We start from the raw sequence: 26,241 nt of genomic DNA, 5'->3' as shown, positions 1-26,241 counted from the left end.
GGTGACAGGTATGTATAACCTCTCATCCACCCAGGGTAGTCCATCTTTGATTGTGCACACATATCTATTTTTCTGGAACCATTCATCAGTTTCCAAAGACTTCCAGAATTCTATTCCAGTTTGGCTATTTACTTGCGGCTTTATTTTAGCTTGGGTCCTGGCGGTTACTGGTGCTGCCAGTTGTTATTCAGGCACAAGTGGTTTAGAGTCAGTGGCCTGTGTGCTCTTATATTGGGGCATGCGAGATAATGCATCAGCCAAGAAATTCTCCCCCCCCCCCCCGGTAAGTGAGAGTGAACCGGAATTGGTGAAAATGTTGGGACCAGCGGGCTTGCTTAGGAGTGAGTTTCCTGGGTGTTTTTAGCACTTCCAAATTTTTGTGGTCTGTCCAGACCTGGAAGGGGATTTTATTCCCTTCAAGGAAATAGCGCCATGTAAGTAATGACCACCTCACAGCGTACGCCTCCTTTTCCCACACGGCCCAACGTTGCTCTGTCTCTGCGAGTTTCCTGGATGTATATGCACATGGTTGCAATGCCCCTCGTCATTTTCCTGTAATAATACAGCTCCCACCGCCACATCGCTTGCGTCTGCCTTTATTACAAAAGGTTTATCAGGATCTGGGTGTCTCAGTACAGGTTCGGCAGAAAAAAGCCTCTTTAGCCTCTCAAATGCTGCTTGACATTCCATTGTCCACTTCAGGGGCTGGCTGGGTTTTGCTGGGGACCCCCCCCCTTCGTTTTCAACGTTTCTGAGGGGCAGGGCTATTGGGGCAAATGAAGGGGTGAATTGGTGGTAGAAGTTTGCAAACCCCAGGAAACTTTGCAATTGCTTCCTTGTGCAGGGGTGTTTGTGTGTGCCCATTCTAATGCTGCCCTGACTTTCTCAGGGTCCATTTCGATGCCCTCTGGGGATATGTGATATCCCAGGTAGTCTATTCTTTCCTGGTGGAATTCACATTTCGATAATTTTGCATATAGGTGGGCGGTCCACAATTTTTCCAGAACTGCTCTGACTAGGTTAATATGCTCCTCTTTGGTCTCAGTGAAGATAAGGATGTCATCTAGGTAAACCAGGACCCCCTTATTTAGGTGCTCTCTTAGCACTTCATTAATTAATTGCATAAAAACTGAAGGGGCCCCTTGCAGTCCAAATGGCAGTACTTTGAACTGGTAGCAACCCATTGGGCAATTGAACGCAGTCTTCCATTCATCTCCTTCCTTAATCCTAATGCGGTAGTATGCTTCTCTCCGGTCTAGTTTGGTAAAAATCCTTCCTTTCAATAGGTGGGATAGCATATCCTTGATTAGGGGTAGGGGATACAGATTACATTCACTATTTGTGTTAAGAGCGCGGTAGTCCACACACAAATGAAGAGTGCCATCCTTCTTCTCCCTGAACAGGACCTGGGCAGCCACTTTGGGTTTGGCAGTTTCAATAAATCCCCTTTCTAGGGTTTTATTTATGAATCTTTCAATCTCCACCATTTCTTTGGGGCTCATGGAATACATCCTGGGCTTTGGGAGTTTTGCCCCGGGTTTGAATTCTATAGCACACTGTGGGCCAGTGAGGAGGAAGCTCATCTACCCGTTCCTCACTGAAAACTTCATCAAGGTCTCTGTATTCCTCCAGTATTATTGGTAACCCTTCTCTTTCCCCACTGATGCTGTCTCCTCTGTTCCGGTTGGGGGGGGTTTCTTTGGGGTTTTAAGCTCCTATGCTCCCCCTCCGGGAAGTTGAGTTCTGCTGTCCTCCAATTTATCCAGGGGTTCCATTTCTTCAGCCATTCCAGTTCTAAAATCATTGGGCATTCCATGCCTGGGGTCACTACAACGTTATGTATTTCTCGTGTGTCCCCAGGGACAGATGAACTTGTAAGGTGGGTAGGGTAGCTGGCACCCCCCCCCCCGCTATGGAACCATCTAACTGGCCAAAGGAGATTGGTTGCTTTAGTCTCCTCACTGGGATGCCCAAATTCCCCACTAGCATCGGGCTGATCAGGCAGTGGGTGCAGCCAGAGTCTATTAGGGATTTTACTTTGACGGCTTCGGGCATGGAGGAATCTAATATAGTCACTGTCTTAAGGATGGCTGGAATGGATCCACTTACCAATGTTTCTCCCTCCGAGCTGTCTTCTGAGGTGTCCACCATCCCTGCGGTGTAGGCCGGAATCCCCTCCCAGTCCTTGACAGGGGTTGAGGACTCTACAGCCTCTTTCCCCCTCATGGCAGGTTGTTTTGGGTTGCCTTGGGACTTCCCTGGTCTCCTGGAGGGTGATGCCTGATTTGCACTGAGGGACTTTTGAGCAGCATTCTGTGGCGTGGTGGCCCTCTCTCCTGCATTTGAAACAGCCTGTTGATTTCTTAGCCGTGGATGGTGGTTTCGCTGGCTCGTGTGTTTGCTCGGGCGGTGGACAGGCCCATGGTCTTCCCCGGCAGTGCCCTTTTAGTTGGTCTATCTCTGCCTCCTCTGCCAGGACATACCAGTGATCGAGATGGTGTGGGTCTCCTCGAGACAGGCAAGCATCATACAGATCGTAGTTTAGCCCGTCTTTGAAGTGACTAAGGAGGATGTCTTCCAGCCAGTTCAGCTCATTGGCAATGGCTTGGAATTCTTGGGTATATTCAGCCACTGGCTGTCTGTCCTGCCTCACCATTTTGATTCTCTCCCAGGCCTTACGATCAGCCAAAGGGTCCTCAAACCACCTCCTCAAGGATGACATGAATCAGTTGAAGTCATTGAGTTCTGGGGCGTTGGAGTCATGCAGGTTCACCACCCAGTCTGCAGCCGGTCTGTCCAGGGTGGATTGCACGATGCGGATGCGGGCTTTGTCACTGGGGATGTCCCGTCCATATTCTTCCATATAGCTGAGGACTTGGGTTAGGAAAAACCCTACACTTAACTAAAAGGTAATTTTGGTGGCCATCCATGAAAAAGGACATAGAAAGCTACGTGGCCAGCTGCCAAACTTGCGCGATGGCTAAGAGGCTGCAAGGGAAGTCGCCAGGACTGTTACAACCAGTGGTGAACCCCTCAGCCCCATGGAAAGAGATAGCCATGGATTTTATAGTGGAATTACCAGAAAGCAATGGGAACACTGTTTGACACTATATTTCTTACCACATTGTTATAGTTAGCTTAATGAATTTTGGACTGGCTTGGAATTTTCAGAGTTATATTCAACACATCTGGAGAATGCTACTTGTAGGATAGTTTAAATGTTAGTTTGTAAAAGCAAATTAGAATCAAGCTTAAATTTATGGAGCTTACTACCATAACTTGACCAATGTAGCTTGTTCAAATCAGAAATGGAAAAAGACTCATTCAAATTAAAGTCTGTCTTCTCCCTCTCCCACTCTTGGTATTAGGTTTTAAAACTTGAGTTTGTTTTTACTAGCTTGAGTTTTGTCTATTTGCAGGCAAATCGGCAGCGGAGTCGAAGCATAGCTTCCCTGAAAGAGATATTTTCAAAAGTGAATTGTCTCCTTACACCAGGTATGAATGAACAAAATGAAATGAACAAAAAAAATGCAAGAAAAAAGGGCCTTTGTGGTCACTGTTTGCCATTGTTTTCTTCTGAAGAGGAGGAAGGGAAGACAGGTAGTTCTTGGGCTGATCTGGGGCTCCACATGGCTGTCTGCTGAAAACAGAATTCGGGAGGACTTTATATGCCCTCTGCATTATACAATAGAATCTGTGCTGGCCTGTCTCATCTACTTGCATCTTCTTTTTTCACTTTCTCCCATACATGAACACTCAGTAGACAAAGACGGAGCTGAGTTGAATACCTTCCTCTTTTGCACAAGGTAGAGCTAAAAATGAAGGGAAGAGCTATTCTAAACTAGATGGGAAAAATATAAGCCAGGGATGTCAAATTCAATTTCATTGAGGACCACATCAGCATTATGGTTGCCCTGGGGGCATGGCCACTTGACATTGCTTGTGTCAGGGTGCCTGTGGGGGCTGGGCAGGGTTGGGATCCAGGGGTGTCTGGTGGGTGGGGTGATAGGCGGGAGGCTTGTCCCATGGGGTGAGGAGAGGCGGGTGGGGTGGCTACTGCCAGACACTATCAGCCCCCATGCACAGAAGCTGGCAAGCTCACAAGGCCGACAGTGTCAGGTAGCAACCACAGCCTGCTGGTCCCTTGGCTGGCACTCTCGGGCTCCACAGCCTACTGCCACCACCAGGCTAGCCCTCCAAGCAGCAGGTAGGGCGGCAGCACTAGCAGCAGGTGGAGTCGGGGGGGAAGGGGTAGGCACGTTGTGATGCTGCCCTGCCTGCTGCTTGGAGGACTGGCCTAGTGGTCTCAGCAGGCTGCGGAGCCCCTGCTGCCGGACACTGTCCGTCCTCACGTGCTCACCCCCTCCAGCTGGGCGGGGGCGGGGTGGCAGGGGCCAGTCTCTTGCCATCTCCTGAGCGGCCCTGTGGGTCAAATATGAGCAGAGGGCCTTGTGTTTGACATGTCTGGTGTAAGCCCTGCCTTCTAGCCAGCAGAGGTGGAATCTGTGGTTCCATCTTCAGGTAACTTTCTTCAAAAAAATTACTGGGAGTAAATTGATATGACTTCCGTTTTTTGGAACTTGGAAGATCTCACTAAGCTAAATATTAGAAGTTCATTACAAGAACAGTGTTTGTGTCATATGAGAATAAGGACATGCTGCTCCACTCCTTGGCATCCCTGCAGGAGGACAGGAGCAGTTGCGCCCTTAGGTTGCATGGCTTTGTCCCAGAAACAGGTGCCATTTTCACAATGGCCACACTTCATTGCAGCCGCTCCAAAATGGGGCCTACTTTCAGGACACAGCTAGGCAGCCTAGGGATCTGGAGAAGTGAAGTAGCCTGTTCTCCCCCAATGTGAGCTCCAGAGCCCTTCCAGAGATAGGTTTGTAATGGGTGGGGGGGGGGCCGAGTGAGAAGCATGTTCAAAGCCTGTGGGGACCTATCATGGGAGGAAGCAGGCTTAAGATGTGTGGGGACTAGTAGGGCAGGATGGAGGGAGATAGGCTGGGGAACTGATGCAGCATTCCTGCAGTCAATTTCCCTGCAGGGACGCTGCAGCAGCTATAACTTTGAAACTGGGCCATAAGTACTTTATGTAGGGTTTGTCATAGGTTTGAACTGATACTAAGTAACCAGTTGTTAAGTTGAAGATTACCTGTACTGAAAAACTTAAAGCTGATGCTTTGTGGTTGAAGCATGGTGAGTTTGCTTAGCAAGTGTTTAGACTGACACATGTAGAGAGCTTGCAATGAAAATCTCAAAGTATGGTTCTCAGCTAAGGATTTCTGTGTTGTAGAAAGAAGTAGGAGAGTTTCTATAATTGGTCTTACTAAATGACTCTAGTTCAGGGGTCAGCAACCTGAAACAGTGAAAGAGCCACTCGGAACCGGTTCCCTCACAAAAGGAAAAACTGGGAGCCGCAAAAAAATGTCTGCACATGCGCGTACGTGCACGCATGCGCAGAACAGGGTTTGACTGAAGAGTGGAGCCAAGGCGAGATATGCACCTCCCCTGCATATTTGAATTGATTGGTTGAACTTTTTTAGTCCCACTTTTTTTTTTGGGACTGCACATGGCAGAGGACTGGGAGCCGCAGGAGATGGCTGAAAGAGCCGCATGCGGCTCCGGAGACGCGGGTTGCAGACCTGTGCTCTAGTTTATAAAGTTAATATCCATCATTATGCATACATTAATGCTCAGATTAAGAAAAATAAAGAAGTGATGAGCTCCTGTGCATTGGCCATGTCCAAGCAGAAGTGATATAACTATCAGTTCAAGATACTTAGATTTGATTTTGTGAAGGCATATTGTACTTTAAAAGGTGAAAGCTCACATCATTGGCAGTCAGATGGAATATAAATTTAATAAGTTATTTACTAAAGCCATGCAGTTATTTATAAAATAATTATAAATTTATAAAGATGTGTATATTTTAAGCAGTACATTTGAAATTCAAAAGACAATATAGTCAAAATGTCTTCGTTAAAAAACTATTTTAGTAGAGTAGTATGATTTTTCATTCTTAATTGAAAAGTTTGTGTATGATGATGCATAACAGCTGTAGAAAATAAAGGCTATTATTTTTGTTTTATGTAAGGTACTGCATGTTGTGCCCCAGCGATCCATGAATCAGACCTCCTGACTGGATGTAGTGATGTTCAGACAACTCTACAGACCATGAGGTGAGAACAAGATTGTGTACAATAAAAAAACAAAGTGACATCTGCAAAATAAGAAGGGAATGAAATCAAGCTTCTATGCCAGGGGTGTCAAACTCACATTTCATTGAGGGCCGCATCAGCATTGCGGTTGCCCTCAAGGGGCCGGGTGGGTATGGCCAGGGTAGGCGTGGCCTACTGGGTGGGCATGGCTAGAGTGCGTATGGCCTACTGGGTGGGCATGATCATTCGCATCAAGGGTGCCTATGGGGGCCTGGACAGGAGTGGGACAGATCTGAGGGTCTCTGACAGGAGGAGGGTCTCTGGGCCAGGGCCAAGGCAGTGGGGGCCATTCCCTCACAGTTTCCAGGATGGCTTCGTGGGCCACATGAAACCACTTCGCAGGCCGGATCCGGCCTCCGGGCCTTGTGTTTGACATGTCTGTTCTATGCCATCTTTTTGTTTTCCCCAGTCAAGGATAAGATGTGGATGATGCCTCCAAATCAGATTCCATATCTTCAAAGAGATATGAAGTCATAAACAAGTCAGTTCAATTTCTAAAAAATAACTTTATTAGAGTATAATTGCAACAGTAAAAAATGAAAGAATAATAGAAAGAATAACAAATGCAAAGGAAGGAAGGAAAGGAAGAAATGACATCCAAGCTTTATCACAAGTACAAACAATTTTAATAAGTTTTCAGGTGTTCATTTACAATCAATGGTTTCTTCATCCCATGTCCTGTTTCTTATAAACAAATCCAGTGTTGTGTTTCCCAAAAATAAGACCTGGTCTTATTTTTTTTTTGCCTCCAAAAGAGGCAGCAGGTCTTATTTTCGGAGGATTTCTTATTTTTCCTCTGACCCCTGCCTCGCTTTGCGGTGGTGGCACCAACCACCCCATCCAGCAAGAACCCACATGATTGCTGGCCCACTTCTGTGGCCGTGGCTGCTCATGGCAGGAGGCTCTGTAGCCAGCTGCGTTGTGCTGCTGTCCCAAGACAAGGCAGGTGGAGGAGGAGGTGGAGTTGCCCCAAGCACCGCATAGGCACCCAAACACTTTTCACCCAAAGGGAGACTGGAACCTTTGTCCACTTGCAAATGGGGCGGTTGGAAACCAAGGCATTTGCTCTGTTTCCAACCACCCCATAGGCACCCAAACAATTTTCGCCTGGATGGAGAAATGACAGAGACTGGAAGTTTCGTCTGCTTGCAAATGGGGCAGTTGGAAATGGAGTAAATGCCTCAGATTTCCAAGCAGACGAAGGTTCCATCTCCCTCTGGATGAAAAGTGTGCAGCACATCTGGATTGCCTGCCTCCCCTCCCCCCACCTGTTTTTTACTTACTTGTGCCGCATCATTGGGCCCTGCATGCTTGCCACCACTTGTGTTGGCCACGCCCACCCCCTGGGCTTATTTTAGGGGTAGGGCTTATATTATGCCCACCCCAAAAAATTAGGTTAGGGCTTATTTTCAGGGTGGGTCTTGGGGAAAACACAGTATTACAATTTTAATCCCTGGTGTCCACAAAAGTCCATTAAGTATTTCCAGAAATAACAACATATCTATTTTATCCTTGATCAAATAAACCAACTTTATATTATTTCTTTTTATTTCTATCAAACTTTATCTTTAGTCCATTTAGTAATATTGTAGAGCTTGATTTCTTTTTTTAACTCCTTCTCAAAAGGTTCAACCAACTTTAACAAACCTCTTTTGTAAATCTAATATAAAAGTATTAATCCAGGCCTTTCTCTTAGTTTATTATTTGTAATTCCCTTTTGATTTTAAAGCATCAACCAGTACCTTTCTCTTGTATTGTTTGTAATTCCTTTTTGACTTTTAAAGCATCAGCCAATTCTTTTGTATGTTTAATAAGACATCTTTTTCCATGTCATTCATGTAGCCTATCATTTGTAAATCCACTTTCAGTGCCAACTTAGTTTCTGTCTTATCAAATAAAACTTGTTCCACTTCTGCCATTACTTCCATAACCTCTTTTGGACACAGTTAATCGTTTTAAGTTGCTTCCATTTTTTCAAAAGTCTTTCAATATCTCCTATGTTATAATATTTGGGTCATTCTGCAGCTGTGGGCATTCTCACATTTTCTCCTTATCCAGAGAGATTTGAACAGCTGGTCTACTCACAACTGTTTGTTTTTCACTGTGGTTGTAGGTTTCATATCTTCAGTCTGCCATTAATTAAACTATTTTGTTTGGAGAGAAAGTCTGTCAAACATCATCCTTCCAAGGAATTTCTGACTAATCTTGCTGAGAGTTTCCTAGAGTTTCTAGAGTTGAAGATACAAACTGTCCTTGACCTTGACTAATCAATATGGAAGACTTAGTTGAAGAAGGAGAAATAGTAGGAAAACTGAAGGAAAAGAGACTAATCCTGAAGTATGGATATGTGCATGACATATGTCTTGGGACTTCAAGAAAACTGATTTTAATACACTTAGCAATGTCAATTAATGAGAAAAGTGGCTCAAGATGGGTATGAGTTGTTAAAATCCAATCATATACAATAAAGCTAGGCAAGATAGATAAGGAGTTCAGAGCACAAGTAGTGTTTCATCTGTACTTCCAACAAAAGGTCAACATCCAATGACGGAACAAAGGGTTTTAGAAATGAACCACTGGCTCAAGGGTTGGCGCTGCTAAAAGAACTTCGGATTCCTAGACCATGGTCTGCATTACCTATGAGAAGGACTTTTGGTAAGGGATGGACTGCACCTCACAAGAACTGTGAAGAATGTATTTGGAAAAAGACTGCTCAGCTTATCTGAAGGGCTTTAAACTAAAACTAAGCGGGGAGGGTGATCAGTCTTTAGGATCTTTGGGACCTAATCCCAGGTATAAACCCCAAGTGAACCAATCAAACAAGGCAGAGAGTTATGGGAAGGAATAAAAACTCAGTTACAAAGTAGGAGACGTAGGAACCATATCCAGGGTCAGCCATGAAAGACTCGGATGCTATACACTAATGCTCAAAATTTGGGGAACAAACAGGGTGAACGTGAAGTGCTAGTACATGAAAGCAGGTATGATATAGTTGCCATTATTGAAACTTGGTGGGTTGAAATGACTGGAATGTAATGATGGAAGGATATAAAGTGTTCAAAAGAAACAGAGGAGGCACAGTTGCATTGTATGCAAGAGATCACTACATCTTCACAGAAATGCATAAAACCAAGGATGAAAGCCTTCTAAAATGCATATGTGATAATGTAAAAGGAAAAAAAGAATGACATTGCCATAGATTACCAAATCAGGTAGAAATACAGATAGTCCTTGACTTAAAACAGTTCATTTAGTGACCACTCCAAAGTGACAACAGCACTGAAAAAAGTGACTTATAACTATTTTCAAACTTATGATCATTGCAGCATTCCCATGGTCATGTGATTAACAGCCAGGTTACTAATTTAACAACTGCAGTGATTCACTTAACAACTGTGGCAAGAAAGATTGTAAAGTGGGGCAAAATTCACTTAAGAACTGTCTCACTTAGCAACAGAAATTTTGGGCTCAATTGTGTTTGTAAGTCGAGGGCTATCTGTAGATGAATTTTTGCTAACAAGTGCACGAAGGAAACATCACAGTAGTAATGGGGGATTATATCCTGACATCATCTGGGAGAAAAACTCTGCATCAGGTAGAACAGGGGTCCCCAATCTGGGCCGCAGCCCAGTAGTGGGTCATGGGCCATGGGACAGGCTGACCAGTGTACATATGTATGTGCGCACACACACACACACTCGCCCTAATGCTGCTGGCGTGGGATGCGAAAACAGGACGCCGCACCATGGGATGTAAAAATGGGCCACTGTTGTGCCTCGGGGTGTGAAAATGGGCCACTGCCACACCTCGGGGTGTGAAAACTGGTCATTGTGCCGCACAAGATTGGGGCAGGGCTAGTATCACACAGGCACTAGCCCTGCCCCGTTTGCATTGCACACCTGCTCGCAGCCCTGTGCACGGATGTGCACATGCGTGTGTCTAAAATGCTTCCCCCTCCCTTTCCCTCCAGTCTGCCAACCGAGAAAGGTTGGTGATATCTGAGGTAGAGGATCAAACAGGTTCATGACCAACCTGGCTGATAACTTTGTTATCCAAAAGATAGAGGGGGAACTAGAGGGTCAGCTATACTAGACTTAATATTTACTAACAAGAGATGAAATGATAGAGGGAATTGAAGTTCAGGAATTTTGGGAGAGAGTGACCATGTCATATTAGAATTCAATATAATACACACAATCCAGTTGAAAGCTAAGCCTCAGAATGAACTAAGGCAGACATGTCAAACACAAGGCCCGGGGGCCGGATCCGGCCCGCGAAGTGGTTTCATGCGGCCCGTGAAGCCATCCTGGAAACTGAGGGAACGGCCCCCACTGTCTTGGCCCTGGCCCAGAGACCCTCCTTCTGCCAGGGACCCTCAGATCTGTCCCACTCCTGCCCAGGCCCCCATAGGCACCCTTGATGCAAACGATGTAGAGCTGGCCACGCCCACCCAGTAGGCCATACGCACTCTAGCCACATCCACCAAGTAGGCCACGCCCACCCTGGCCATATCCACCTGGCCCCCTGAGGGCAACCGCAGTGCTGATGCGGCCCTCAATGAAATTGAGTTTGACACCCCTGAACTAAGGCTTGCAACCAATGTCAAAGAAAAATTGGCAAGGAAGTTTCTTTGCATTTGTCATAATACAAAATGAAAAAAAAGTCCAACCTATCAAAAACAGAACTGTAAAAGACAGACTAGGAATTCAGATTAAAATAGGAAAGAAAATGGTAAGAGAACATCTGCCTGCCCTAGAAAAGTTCAAATCACCAAGACCAGATGGATTGCATCCCAGAGTTCTGAAGGAGCTGGCAGACGTGATCTCAGAACCACTGAACTATATCTTTTAAAAGATCCTGGAGCACCGGGGAACTACCAGAGGTCTGGAAAAGAGCTGATAAGGTTCCCACCTTCAAAAAAATAAAAAAAATGGGAACAGATCCAGGAAACTACAGATCAATGAGCCTGACATCAATACCTGGGAACATCAAGCAACAGATCTGTGAACACCTAGAAGCATGCAAAATTATAACTAGAAGCCAAGCTGGGTTTGTCGAACCTTATTTCATTCTTTGATAAAGTGACTAAATTAGTGGACCAGCGAAATGCTGTGGACATACTGTACTTAGATTTCAGTAAGGCATTTGACAAAGTAGACCACAATCTACTTATTGGTAAGCTAAAAATATATGGGACAGACAGCATCACCACCAGGTGGATTTGTAACTAACTGACAAATCACACTCAACATGTCTTAAATGGAATTGCATCTACATGAGGATACCTCAAGGTTCTGTCTTAAGTCTAGTCTTCAATATCTTCATAAACGATTTAGGTGAGTGAATAGAAGGGAACTCATCAAATTTGCCAATGACACTAAGTTGGCAGGCATAGCCAATATCTGTTGTGATTCAGTGTCAGCCTATGCTCCCAGCAGTTGAGTCTGAGGAATCTGAGGAGGAGGAGGGGTTTGGAGAGCCTTCAGTGTTGGAGGGAGGCTCTGATGCACTGCAGGACTCAGCCTGGCCGCTGCAGTCGTGTTCCTCATGAGGCTGTGTGAGGAGGAGGTGTTAGACTCAGAGGAGTCACAGATGAATCTGTTCAGAGATGCTAGAAGCAGAAGGCAATCCAGCAGAGTAGAGCAGAGAAAGTCAATGAGGCAACTCAGTGAAAGGAGAAGGCATTGAGAAGCCATGCCTTGGGACAGATAATAAAAGGGGAAGGTGTGGGTGGTGCTGGTTGCTGAAGGCAACCGTTCGGAGACATTCAAAGAGAATCCTGGTCCGTTCTTGCTAATCTGTTTGACTCTTGTTTGACATTTGGAATCATGTATTTTTGGTTGAAGAAAATATTTTGCTTCTTTTTTGTTTGAAAGACTTTATTATTTGGAACTGTAATTAAATTTGGGTTGGGTTTTTTTCCAGCCTATTGATTGTTAAAAGGAAAAAGGGGTTGTCCCTGACACACAAACAGGGGGCTGGAACAGAACAATACCCCAGAAGATACGGTCAAAATCCAGATGGATCTCAACAGCCTTGAACACTAGGCCCTATCTAACAAAGTGAAATTTAATATAGAGAAAAGTAAGGTTTTACACTAAGGCAAAAAAAAACACAAACCAAAATGTGGAAGTACAGATTAGGTAAAACTTTGCTCAATAGCAATAACAGTAAGAGGGATCCTAGCGGACAATCAGTTAATATGAGCCAGCAGTGTGCTGCAGCCTCTAAAAAAAGCCAATGCAATCCCATTAACAGAGGGATAGAATCAAGATCAGGTGAAGTGTCAGTACCACTTGGTAAGATCAGACTTGGAAAACTGCATCCAGTTTTGGTCACTACAATATAAAAAAGATAAAGAGTCTCTGGAAAGACTTCAGAAAAAAACAACAAAGATGATTAGGGGGCTGGTGGCAAAAATTTATGAAGAATGGTTGCAGAAATTGGGTATGTCTAGTCTAGTGAAATGAAGGACAAGGGGTGACAATATTTGAGGGGCTGCCACAAAGAAGAGGGGGGTCAACCTATTTTCCAAAGTACCAGAAGGCAAAACAAGAAGCAATGGATGGAAACTAATCAAGGAGAGAAGCAGCCTAGAACTAAGGAGAAATTTCCTGACAGTGAGAACAATAAATCAGTGGAGTGGCTTGCTTTCAAAAGTTGTGGGTGCTTCCTCACAGGAGGCTTTTAAAAAGAGATTGGACAGTCATTTGTCTGAAATGGAATAGGGTCTCCTGCTTGAGCAGGAGGTTGGACTAGAAGACCTCCAAGATCCCTTCCAACTCTGTTATTCTGTTACTCTGTTAAGAGAGAAGCCATTGTGGTTACACAAAACAGTATCATCATTTGAAAAAGGAATATTTAGTTCTGATTTATTTATATTGTATTACATTTGTATTACATCTTTCTCTTAAGATATGCTCTCAAGAGTTATCCACTCCTTTCTCTTCTGTTTGATGTGTGGAAAGTATGACATAAATTTGGCCTATTTATCTTTTAAAATTCTTTTTATTTAAATGTATTTGTTGGCCGCTTAACTCTTAGATTGCTACTGCTTGGTTATACAGCAGCTATTAAAACCATCTCTGTTGGTTAGAATTGTAAGAAGAAACATGTTCTTTGTGCCTTGCCAAATACATTCAGAGGCTTGGATTTACAATCTCCAGAGAGAACATACTACTTTTCCAGAATTTTTCTCATTATTAATAGTTTCCATTGATGTTTCCAGATTCATGCAGTTGGCCAACTTGACAGGCATTCCAGCCCTAGTGGTACCAGTTGGATATACAATTTCAGGGCTTCCCATTAGCCTTCAGGTAAGTTATTACCTTCTGTACTTTGATGTGAATTCAGTGAACCCAATTAAGAATAATTTTCTTTCTGATTAATTCATCCATCTACATGCAGGTTTTTTTTGTTTCTGAATCCCCCTCAAATGTGGCTATATCCGTTCCTAGCATTTGCTAGGCCAATAATCACAGACGGTGAAAATATGCTTTACATTTCTAGGAAATCATACTGAAACTCACATAGATTACAGGTAGTCCTCAACTTACGACCATTGAGCCCAAAATTTCTGTTGCTAAGTGAGACATTTGTTAAGTGAGTTTTGCCCCATTTTATGACCTTTCTTGCCACAGTTGTTAAGTGAATCACTGTAGTTGTTAAGTTAGTAACATGGTTGTTAGTTGAATCTGGATTCCCTATTGACTTTGCTTATCACAAGGTCGTAAAACATGACCATATGACTCTAAGACACTGCAACTGTCATAAATATGAGTCAGTTGCCAAGCATCTGGATTTTGATCACATGGCCATGAAGATGCTGAAACAGTTGTGTGAAAAACAGTCATAAGTGACTTTTTTCAGTGCCATTGTAACTTCAATTGGTCAGGGAAGCAAGTAAAAATGCATTATTTAGTCAAATATAAAATACTAATGCCTTTTGTTTAGGATGAGACTCTACTATTTGTTTACTTAACTTTTCAAAAATAGAAAGGTATATGCTTTCTATTACAAAAGCTTATAGCTTGCAGAAACAGTATTGAGGTAAATGTACTATTGAGGTAAGTGTATTGTTGTGTACAAGATATCTTTTTAACACAGTATGGATTTTTGTAAAGGGAAATTGGGATGTTGTCCATCATCTAGAAAGGGAGTTAATATACCATAGCATTCCTGGTCTTCTTAATGTGTTGACAAAAGCACCCACTCAAATACTTGTGAATAACCTATGACCAGTTTTATTTCAAGTATATACTAATGACAGATTATAGTCCTTGTAGCCCATTCAAAATTATAACCAATTTCACCAACACTATTTACGACTTGGATTCAAAATTCTGACACTTGGCTGCCCACCACTCCCTGCAGTCAAGAAATTGCACTTTGGGTATTCAGCAACTGGCCCAGATTTGCAGCATTAAATTACTGTGGTTTATATTTTTTGCCAGAAACATACTTCCAATTGCCAGCAAAAAACACCCATTGTGGACAATGGATCCACTGAATGATTATGTAATTCACTTAATGACCACTGCAAAAACATTGTAAAATTGGTTGTGGTCATGTTGCAATCCACTTAATTACCAACATTAATTAACGACCATAATTCTGGGCTCAATTGTAAGACGAGGACTACATGTAGATATATGCATAGCAAAGCCCGTCTTGGTCAGAGCTATTGGTAATCTCCAATATCAGATAATCTAGGATCCAATGGCTTTGCACTGTATCAGGCTAAAAAGTGGGAGGTCAGAGTTCTAGTCTTACCTTAGCCAGGAAAGCCAACTGGGTGATCTTGGAGATCAACTCATCTCACAGGGTTGTTGTTGGAAAAGTAGGAGGAAAGTATATTGGTTATGTTCACTGTCTTGAGATTTGTAAAAATAATAAAGATGGGATATAAATAAATAAAAATTATATCAGGGCTTCCACTTTTGATAGCATTCCAGCCATCTTTGCAGTGGGTAGCTAGCGCTCATCTCTTTAAGTGTGTGAATTGATCAGGTTAGGCCTGTGAGACTGGAAGAGGGTGGCAGACTTAGACATCCTTTTCCTTTCCTTTTTAAATACCTGGTTTATTCTTTGAGAAGTAAGAATTTTAAAAAACAAGACAAATAGACTAGAGCACCTAGAGGAGCCCCAGTTTGTAGGACGCTTTATGCTTTTATTTCTGTATCTGACCTCAGAGGATAGGAAAAATAACTCTCTATTCAGAGTGCATGATACACCCCAGCGGGACTAAACTAATTAACATACAATTGACCTACCTGAGTATGGGATTTTTACAAGATTGATCCTGACCTGGAAATGAGTGGGTTTTTGACTTTGCATAAAATGTTGCATCTATTATGTAAGGAAGGGCATTTTGTACTTGATTATTATAATGCCTTTAAAAAAGATCAAAAAGTTATTTTCCCAAATATAGCTGTGGCAATTCTAATTGAGATAAGGTATTCTGATTATATTTTGGTGACCTGGTTTGGTTTTGAGCCAGTGAAAAATGTTGATTTTAATCTATACATTTTTGGAAAACCTGGGCCACTGGTTACTAATGCAAAGCCTCCTTTCTTTACGGCACAAAAACAATTTTAATGTCCCCTATTCTGGAGCCTGGAAGATGACTTAAAAAAATGATCTCTATTTCTACCTCCAAAATTTTGCATTTCAGGACAGTTTGCATGAGCCTCACATTTATTTCAATCCCGTTTTTCAATTATTTTTGCATTTCCAGTTTTGGAAAAAATCTTATTTTGGTTTTCACTGAGAAATCCCTGTACGTGCTGATGTAATGGTCGTAAGTGTGAAAAATGGTCATGTCACTTTTTCAGTGCCATTGTAACTGAACGGTCACTAGGTGAATTGTTGTGACTAGCTATACTTGGAGAAAGCACTTTTGTAATTGTTGCACAAATAATTGTAGTAATGATTTTCAAGTTTGTCTAGTTCTCCTTTGGTCGTAATTTTTTACACACAATGTCTCAAAGCTCTTTTTACAGCCAGAGATCAAATGAGCTTATATCAACTATCTCTGTCCCCTCCAGATATATCCTAAGAAGGTAAAGTATCTAAGCAGTTTCTCATAGGTATCTTGCTGCTTCTTTCATAGGTGATGACAAAGTGGTGGAATGAAGAGTTGCTGTTCCAGATAGGCCTGAAACTGGAGCAATTTCGTGGTACACCAGTTAAACCAATAATTTACTATGATATTCTGAGATAATATGGCTAGCTTCAAAATTCCTTAACACTTCCAGTTCCTATACAGTTGTCTGTTTAGAATATGAATGGCTTAAAGGAAGACAGAAATGTTTTCAGGACAGATTCACCAGCTCCCACAAAAAATGCAGAAAAAATTAAATTGGAAAGAAACGGTAACTTACTAAAGGATGTAGAGTGCTGTAGGTGTCTGCAGTATTTACAATTTATACTGATACCAATTGTTTATAAACATCCAGATGCTGCAGATTTTTGGAATGGAGCAGATTCTATTCAGATACAATTTATTTGAATGCACATTAAATACTGTGTGATATTTGCATTCAGCATGTTTGTGTGTATAAAATAGTGTAGTATTCTTGGTATGTTTCTTGCATGGAAAATAGACTTTCTTAGAAAGGGTGATGGGCATTTAGATTTTTTTAAAAAACCCAACTCTGTCAAAACTCTTAACAATATATACCCTCTAGTGATATCACACAACTGTATTTCTTTATAGTTCAGCAGAATATTCAATTTCTTGCATCAAAATGAAAGCAAAACATTTTACCAGTTCCTATAGGCTTGTGCATCTGTGTTCCTTTTCAAAGTGACAGAAAGCAATTGATTCAGAAAATATGATGGAAGAGATGCCTCTTAATTATTGGCATTGCCATCAATAATATAATATTACATGCAGTGGATTTGTTCACTGATCCCAAAGTTTGAGATAAAAATAATACAATATTCAGAAAATTCTGGAAAGTGCCATTTCTCTTCCTGATCATCTGAATGTGGCCATTCTCAGGATTGGTGTGGCAGTTTTCCAAAGATTAATATTTAAAATTTGAAGTTTGGATATGCCTCAAAATTGTACTTAAGAAGCTACTGTAAATAACATACACATTATCATTCTGAACCAAGCTAGCATTAGGGCAAACAATGCTGAAGACATGATAAATTTTTCAGAAATAATCTTAGGATAGTTGCAATTGCTGTCATAATAATTACCAGATTAGACTGACTTTTGGTTTTGAAGTTATCGGTGGAATGAAATGGGAGAGTTCAAACCCTGGATTGGATCGGGAACCACATTTTTAGTAGATGTTTACACTGACTATTAAAAAGGAGCATTTTTTTCAGCCTTACCTTACACAACAGGCTGTTTTCAATGGATGGGAGGAGACTGTGGAGGTTTCCTTGAATTTAGGAGTGGTGGTCTCAAATTAATGTTAAACTGAACAATATGAGGGAGTAAGCCTCTGTAAGCAAGCAACTATTTTCCTTTATCCATTCCTTTGAAAATGTTCACAAAATTTGTGACTATCAGATTGAAAGTTACAATTCTGTCCTCCTTTATAATGGTATACTGTATTGTTAAAATTGTAAGAGGAAGACTGGTTTCCTAGAAAAGCCTTTCTGTTCTTCAACCTAAATAAAGTATTCTGGTATAAGGTAAATATAAAGCCCTTAGTTTACAGGTAGTCCTCAACTTACAACAGTTCATTTGTAACCATTCAAAGTTACAACAACACTGAAAAAAGTGACTTATGACAATTTTTTTCACACTTATGAAAGTTGCAGTACCCCACAGTCACATTATTAAAATTGGATGCTTGGCAATTGACTCATATTTATCATGGTTGCAGTCCCGGGATCATGTGATCACCTTTTGTGATCTTCTTACAAGCAAAGTCAGTGGGGAAGTAAGAATTTAAGAAGCGTGTTACTAACTTAACTGCAGATTCACTTAATAACTGTGGCATAAAAGGTTGTAAAATGAGGCAAAATTCACTTAACAAATGTTTCACTTAGCAACAAAACTTTTGGGCTCAATTGTGGTCGTAAGTTGAGGACTACCTGAATTTATCTTTGCAAAAACTGTCAAAATCAAACTATGACATAGACTAATCCAATAAACAGGAAAAATGGAAATCATTCTCCCTGCAAGGTTAGTTTAGTGGTGTGTGTGTGTGTTATGAAAAAAATCATTCTTTATTGTCAAATTTCATAAAACTACTGGGACAAGGGCACCTAAAAAGGATTCTCAATTTCTTACAACATTGTTTTTCCTGCTTTTTTATGTATTTTAAATGCTATTTATGTAGGGGTTTTTGTTTCTGCATGTGGGTTTTATTTTGGTACTAAACATTTTGCCATAATGCAGTAAGGCCAAGAATATACCCCACAAAAACAAGCAATATCTTTAAGTAGGAAGTAAAAGTAATCATGCTTGTAATTCCATTAGAGAAAATAAATAAGAATAAGATTTTGCATACATATAAACTACTACAGAGGAGGACTTAATACTCATTCTCAATTTGTCTATATTCTTTTCACTTTGGGAAAAAAATGATAAGGTGCTTAACATATTTCTGTTAGAAAAGGCTGTAATTTAGTTCTCATTTTGCTCTGCAATTCTATACAGCTCATATTTTCTCCCATGTACCATCTACCCAAAGTCTAATAATTTTGGATAGTATTTTAACCAGAGATCTGTAAAAAAAATATTCATTAAAGCAAGAGAGAGGCAACTATTATGTGGTAGAAGGTTTAGCTGGCATTATCTGATCCAGACTGTAAAATCTGAGGTAAGAGTGTTATCCAGTTTTGTGTTGCCATCTAGTAGCCATCTAGATGTTTGCTGTTCACATTTGGTAACTCTTAATTCACAGAACTGACTGAATGTTTTACAAAATAGCTGTTATGGTTAGTCACAAAACATTGAGATCCTAGAACGATTTATCCCTATTTCTGGGTCTATGGATATACCTTCAAAAAGAGGGACTAAGCTTTCTTTCTAAGATGTCTTAAGAGCTCTGAACATTCTTAGATATTACTCAAGGCTAGTAGTTGCAGAGGCCAGCCTCATTTAATTCTTTTTAATTAAAAATGCTGCCAGAGAAGATGGCCATGAGCCCTACTTGGATTACTCTGTTGCAGAGCAAAGTATTGAAAACTTTGAGGATGCAGTCTAACATTGAAATTGTGGTTACTCCAACGTTGGAGGATTTAAGAAGAGATTGGACAACCATTTGTCTGAAATAATATAGGGCCTTCTGCTTGAACAGGAGTTTGGACTAGAAGACCTCCAAGATACTTTCCAAAGTTATTCTGATATTCTGTTAAATAGCAATATAAAAGGTGTGCTAAATTAGTTTATCTTCCTTCCTTGCCTACTAAGAAATCCACATGCAAGCTGGACATCACTTTGAGAATATAGTTTAATAATGTGCAAAAACGAATTATTTTGCCTATTGCACCATGTGATGTTGAATAATACTTTATTACTCTATACTGCTTGAAGGTGTTATTAAAATTATTCTTTAAATGTGAAGGGGCTGGAGTTTTCTGTCATGTAAAGAAGTTTAAAACAAACTGAAGCATACCATTACCATTTTAATGCTTTAAATATAAAAATTTTGGCAAGGGTTTTTGATGGCATGATCTTTTAAAAAATTAATGACCGTAAAATGGGACTCAGGAAGTTGCCCATGTCTTGTCCACAATAACTGTAAGCAATGGCCACCTTTGGCTAGATGTATAGCAAATAGGTAAGTCCTATACGTAAAACTGAGTTTTATGATGGCTAACTTGCATGCACAGTAAATAGAGGGACCACACATACAAGGCTCTTGCTTCACATAGATATATGTTGATATACAGTATAAACACAATGATGTCTTTATATAAAATAACCTTGTTTATAAAGCGACATTTAACTGCCACTTGGCCCTTCCCTACCCCACAAAAAACAGTAGTATACAAAATATAAAATATTTTTTAAATATTTATAAACAGTTGCAAGGAAAAAAATATAACTGTATGAAAATATCCTTCCTCAGATGACTAATGGGCTTTTAACCCATAGCTGTTGAGTGGATAAGAATAGGCCTTGCCCAATACTATTCGGTCCCTCAGGAGTTTAAATAGGACATAGTAGTTGCAGAAGAGTATCAGGGCCACAGAGAGTGTATGGTTCCACTTCTCTGAGCGAAGCAAGGAGTAGAGTTGATAACAGACCACACTGCCTTCTATGAGAATCAGCAGATTGAGAAGCCGTAAGGGATGGTGGAAGAGGAACTAGAAAAAAAACAAAATGTATGTTTATAGAACTTAGTTGCATTATCTCTGAATTAGCAAGGAAGAACCACATTTTATTAACAAGATGTTAGATTCTTCCAACCTATGCCAGTTATTAATGATTTGTTGTTGTAAAAGAACAGAAATCTTTTAATCTCATGGTAGGAAGTATTTTATTCCCAGACCCTCAATAATCCACTACTTACATAAAAGCGAGCATGAGAGACATCTGAAGGCACAGCTACATTATAAGGTCCCACTGCTTTATATAAGCATCGACTATGTCGTACCAGCACTCCCTGTGGCCATATTGTGCTCTCAGACCAGCTATGGACAAAGAAAAAGATTTCATTATTACCCGAAAGCAAAACCAGATGAATAATTTCATTAAATAAATATAGATGGCTTTTATATGCCTTATATTTAAACTTCTCTAGTTTTAGAACTTTTATCTTTGTTCAACAAGCATAACAGCTTAAAAAGCTTCTTGGATGAGAAGCGAAACGTCTTCAAAGAAAAACAAAAAAGTCCAGTTGCCTTGTGAAAAAGCACCTTTGGGATAAGCGTAACAGAGATTTCAGTAGAAATGGAAATCCTAATTCTAACTCAAATTAAACTAGAAGTAACCACTCCTTCCCGTTCACTGTTAAAAAATCACTGAATGTTCCTTCTTTGAGTGTTCAAATTTATTTCTCTCACTTCAAATTTGATAAAAATTCTCTACTACCAATTGCACTATGTGAAAGTTCTTGGTAACCTGTTAAATTTTATAATGGTAATATTTATTTTCCATGTTTTTAATATTTAAAACAATGGAAAATCAGCAAATCCAATTGTTTTTTATTAAAAGCTTCTACCATATGGTCAACTTTATGGTTTCCATCCCAGGAATCCATTCAAACCTTAGGAGTTTCATTTAGGGGTGAATGGAATTTGTAATTTTTTCCCCTGTAAAATGTACCTCAGCCCTTCCCCCCAGTTTTTCTTTTAACTTACAATATTTTGCTTTAGTTTTCAACAAACCTTAAAGATTTATAAAACATTGTTCTTTCTTAAGCAAAAGTCCTGCCTGCCTTCAGTTTGCAGTCAGGAAGATGACTGAGCCATTCCACTCAGTTGCATGGAATGTTGGAAGCTTTTATAGTTATTGCAAGGATAAAATTGCTGATCACTCCAAATTTGAAGGTAGGTAAAGTTGAAATTGTATCTGAATGATCAAAACGCAGGAGCCAAGGAGTATTCTTGGAGTTGGCACTGGGCTTCTAAAGTTTTTGCTGGGAAGAGTGTCTTCAGCAGTTTTTGTTTGGTATGTAGGCCTAGAAATTACACTTTCTGCATTTGAACTTTGGTAAGCTAGCTAACTAAGGGGACGCGGTGGCTCTTTGGGTTAGGATGCTGAGCTTGTCGATCAGAAGGTTGGCAGTTTGGCGGGTCGAATCCCGAGTGCCGCGTAACAGAGTGAGCGCCTGTTACTTGTCCCAGCTTCTGCCAACCTAGCAGTTCGAAAGCACGTAAAAATACAAGTAGAAAAATAGGGACCACTCCGGTGGGAAGGTAACAGCGTTCCGTGCGCCTTTGGCATCTAGTCATGCCGGCCACATGACCACGGAGACGTCCTCAGACAAACACTGGCTCTTTGGCTTTGAAACGGAGATGAGCACCGGCCCCTAGAGTCGGAAACGACTAGCACGCGTGTGCGGAGGAACCTTTACCTTTACCTAAGCTAGCTAACTTTGTGAAGACTATGACACAAAAACCTATCAAAACCATATTCTGCTAACAGTGAATCTTATAAATGAAAATACAACACATAAAAAGAAAACATAAGCCTCAGAAACCTCAATAAGTGCAACTTAAAGAAGTCTTTCCAAAATTCCTACAGCCCTAGAAAAAATGTTATGACTACAAACTTACATGTGTTGAGGGGCATTACTATATGAACCATGTTCCAGCTTCTGCCACTTGCCCAAGTGAGCAGCTGATCTGTGTAGCAAGTCACAATACTTGGGAGGAAGCAATTGTGTGGTGAGCATGACAAAAGCATTGATCCAAACCATGATGAGGTGCTCACATGACCAGCGCATATCGTAATACTGAGTGCTCTGCAAGAAACCAGAGAATAAATTAACGAGAGCATCCCAACTACCTCAGAAGCAGTAAGATGATGTTCTGGCAATAATACACATATAACAATTTCCTTCTCACTCCTATGGGGCAGTATTTTATCTTCCTCAATCTCGGGTCCACCAGAGATTTGCAAATGTGAGGGTCTTCACAGTATCTTAAGTCTTCCTAGCACAATACTCTTCTGAGGAGAGCGCTCTGATGTTGTTCCTGGGATTTGTTGGAACCACTCTCCCAGCTGAAGAGTCACAGATCCAAGTGCTTCCTCCTACCCACCACTGGGACCATTTTGGCCTTGCCTTTCCATATCCCTTCCAATTCCTTTTTCAGGCTGTGGTACTTACACAATTCCTTATAAACTGCAAGGCTAGTAAACTAGGGGAACTTGGGCATTTCTTTCTGGCATTTTAATGCATTATATACACTGGCTGCACACACACTTGTGTTACAACTCACTGAGCTTTCTAGAAAATGCTCAAACAAATGTGTCCTTATGGATTCCATACTAAAATGATAGATTCAAAATACGTTGTTACTCAAAAACAGAATTAAATTAACAGTGTAAGTCCTGTATTTCTGCCTTTAGAATTATTCTGAACAGCTTCTGAAATCTATGAAATGATATCATTTTCCCCAGTTCTAATTGGATTGATTTAAAGTCTTAGTGCTGATAATCTGGATATTGTCAAATTAGGATCTGAATTGGGCACCAAGTGTATACTATGGCACAAAATAGAATCATGTTACAGTTGTCTTGAAAAAGAGCACAGGGTTAGTAAATGGGATGGAAAAAAGACTGGGAAGACCACAGGGGCACTACATGTATGGCAATACCTATCCTCCAACGGGGAGCAATACTAGGGCACTCCAGATGCAGCTACACTCCGCCATCCAGGCTGCCAAAGGGGAGACAGAGAAAAGGGGAATTAACCAGAAGTCCATTGCCCCAGCAATCCACAGGCAAGATTTAGGAGGTGGAGTGGCACTAATAATAATAGTAAAGTAATACAAGAACAGCTACCTTCACAAAGCACAGTGGCAGAAATGCCACATAGTAGGCACTGAAGAGGGAATTGAATAGAACTTCCTTGATTCGGCGGTTAAAGTCTGCTTTGAGGCCCTCCACTTCATTGCGAATGAGATCTGGGGACAAGGGACAGCTGTGCGTTGGAGTGGTCACAGAGGGGTTGAACTGTTCTTTGACAGATTCTCTCAGGAGAGAAAATAAATCTTTGGGCTTCACAAGACTGCCAACCCCTGAGGCACTATCATCCACTAGTTGATCCTGCACTAAATAGCTGCACTCTGTTGAAAGAGGCTGGTTTCTACTATCTTGGTGGAAGCAGCACAATGGAACATAGACACCAAACCTGAAAAAGGAAAAATGACAGGGTGAAATTATAATCTGTGACACATCCCATCTATGAATATCAGACAGAATTTTCTATCAAGAACTGTAGCTTCTCAGGTAATTATCTCATTTTCCTACTCAATTTGATATGTATTCTCCCTCTTGTTTGTCTTGATCTTGTATGAAGTTGATGGTCTGAGTGTCTCCTGATTAATTAAAGTTTGATGTATAATAGACATTAACAGGAAAAATTGCCCTGAAACAGGCAACTTTCCCTTATGATTTTTCCTCCAAAATTCAAGAACTAGCTTTGAAGCCATTGTTCTATACGCAGACTTCATTGGTCAAAAGTGTTTCTCATTATCCTGTCCAATACAATTGGAATTGTTCATTCAGGACAAAAGGTAAGGATACTTACGGATAGCCAAGGAAGAGGAGATTGAGGACAGAATGGCTGCGGAAGAGGTTGACCAGAGTCCAACAGAGCACCCATACACAAAGGGTGAGTAGAACTAGACGTGCCAGAATCAATACCATATCGTGAATCATTGATGAAGTACCCACCTGCGAGGCCTGTAGAGTTAAACCCAGAATTCCATCAGCTCCACAGTCTTCCCTCATATCCCACAAATGTTTCAAAGATGTTCTGGTTCAGAGCAAAACAAAAAAAAGCAAAAAAAAAGCTGGACATGGGAATGTATTCCTTCAGCTGCCAGCAACAATTTCCTTGCTTTTCCCTTCTTTTACTACTAAATCTCAATCAGGTTTGCCTCTACTTTGTTTCATATCCAAAGCAGAACAGTCCTGCTTCATTCTATCTGCAGACCAAAACTTTCAAAACATACATGCTCTGAGTTTGGGCATGGACCACATGAACCCCAGCTGTACCTGGAATAATTTCATGTTTTAAAGGTGGGGACGAGAAGGGAATTTAATTAGTAGAATAAGTACCGTAATAAAAAACAGACCAATTTCTTCCACTAGAAAGCAAAAAACCCTGAAAGTTCCAAACATTTCAGTCTTGCTCACTCTAGTGAAGTCAACACTTGAGTGAAATGCCCTGCAGATTCAAGGCAGGACAGTGTATCCCATCCTATCCCACAAGTATCATCTTCGAGCAAAGAGTGCCTACTTCTGCGATAAAATAAAATTTAGATTAAAGTACTGCAATTGTGATAGACAGTGTATTCAATCCTATCTTCATTACAAAGTGGCTTGGATTTGGGGCATGAAACCCATCTCAAAATGCTTGCACAAAGAAATAACTTTTCATACAGACCTCTAGGAAACACTCATCCTTACCAGAAAAACATCTTATTTCTTGAAAAAATAAGTCTTGAAAAAAATATCTTTCTGTAAACATGACTTAAACATTTACTCCTTAGATCAATTTAATATTGTGCACAATCAATATAAACGGAGAACAAACCCCATTCTTTACTAGCACTGATGATGTTACCTAGTTTGGGTAATGAAACATATTTAAGAAAAGAACCAAGCTCAGCACCAAGGACCCCTACAATCAATGTTGCCTGAAATAACTTGAACTTTGTTTTTCATGCTGGTTTAATAACATGGAACCTAAGGGCATTGTCTACTGTGTAAGTTACAATCAGCTATAACTTGCGATACTTTACAAACATTTATCCCAAGCAAAGCAGCTTCATAAGTAATCTGGTAACTGTAATTTTATTATAAGTAGTCCTTGGCTTATACTCATTTGTTCATTGACAGTTTAGAGTTACAGTGGTGCTGAAAAAAATGGACATAGACCAGTTCTTGATGTTTTGGCTATTGCAGCACCCTCGCAGTGATGTAATCACAATCCAAGTGCCGGGCTACATTTACAACTTTACAGGGAACCTTAGTCATGACTGCCATTTGTGACCTCTGCTGGTTTCCTATAAGGCAGGGGTGTCAAACTCGAAACTTCATGTGATGTGTTGTGATGTATTGCAACTTTTTTTCCATTGCTGGCAATGGGGTGGGTGTGGTTTTGCCATGAGGCATCTGGCCCACGGGCTGGCAGTTTGACACCCCTGCCATAAGGAAATCAATGTAGAAACTGGCAAGAAAGATCACAAGTTGCTCTGGTAAGTCACTCTGACTTTTCTTTTGCCCAGAGCAACCCCCTCCTCCCATGCAGACTTTGCTGGTTCTCCCTTGACTCGTGCATGTCCTGCACTGCCTCTTCCAGGTCTCCCATACCCATTGCATGCGTACTTACCTGAGATTCCTGCCTCTTCCCTCTTTAAGAACCTATGG

At 41.0% G+C, this 26,241-nt stretch overlaps 2 protein-coding genes and 1 long non-coding RNA gene across 18 annotated transcripts in view; 1 reads left to right on the top strand and 2 right to left on the bottom strand.

Annotated features, from left to right (window-relative positions):
* Positions 1-26,241, top strand: part of LOC310635483 (uncharacterized protein) — a 60,101-nt gene that overhangs the window by 28,610 nt on the left and 5,250 nt on the right. For 5 of the 13 annotated variants that reach the window (XR_014491424.1, XR_014491425.1, XR_014491426.1 and 2 more), the window contains exons 17-22: positions 3,420-3,495; positions 6,098-6,182; positions 13,450-13,537; positions 16,333-16,399; positions 24,373-24,478; positions 25,362-25,577. Coding sequence is in view for 4 of the 13 variants with exons in the window: in XM_083354469.1 (XP_083210595.1) it covers positions 3,420-3,495; positions 6,098-6,182; positions 13,450-13,537; positions 16,333-16,399; positions 24,373-24,419 (363 nt within the window). In the remaining 9 variants the exon portion in view is untranslated. Of the gene's footprint in view, positions 1-3,419; positions 3,496-6,097; positions 6,183-6,630; positions 6,760-13,449; positions 13,538-16,332; positions 16,400-19,361; positions 19,756-24,372; positions 24,496-25,361; positions 25,578-26,241 lie in introns of those variants that run through there. The other 8 variants (XR_014491427.1, XR_014491429.1, XM_083354469.1 and 5 more) reach the window with 7 other exon arrangements.
* On the bottom strand, positions 6,708-10,992 carry LOC310635499. Its single transcript, XR_014491438.1, has 2 exons — positions 10,806-10,992; positions 6,708-10,447 (listed from the first exon to the last, which is right to left on the bottom strand). It is a non-coding gene; the product is annotated as an uncharacterized lncRNA (long non-coding RNA).
* TMEM39A (transmembrane protein 39A) overlaps positions 19,805-26,241 on the bottom strand; it is a 43,200-nt gene continuing 36,763 nt past the window's right edge. For all 4 annotated transcript variants that reach the window (XM_083354476.1, XM_083354475.1, XM_083354477.1 and 1 more), the window contains 5 exons: positions 24,395-24,549; positions 23,647-23,995; positions 22,416-22,603; positions 20,708-20,828; positions 19,805-20,501 (listed from right to left, as the gene is read on the bottom strand). In XM_083354476.1, the coding sequence (XP_083210602.1) occupies positions 20,268-20,501; positions 20,708-20,828; positions 22,416-22,603; positions 23,647-23,995; positions 24,395-24,549 (1,047 nt within the window). In that variant the 3' untranslated portion in view covers positions 19,805-20,267. The remainder of the gene's footprint in view (positions 20,502-20,707; positions 20,829-22,415; positions 22,604-23,646; positions 23,996-24,394; positions 24,550-26,241) is intronic.

The sequence above is a fragment of the Vipera ursinii genome (genome assembly GCF_947247035.1).
Source record: "Vipera ursinii genome assembly, chromosome: 2".
Lineage (NCBI taxonomy): Eukaryota > Metazoa > Chordata > Lepidosauria > Squamata > Viperidae > Vipera > Vipera ursinii.
This window is presented reverse-complemented; position numbering and strand designations above follow the sequence as displayed.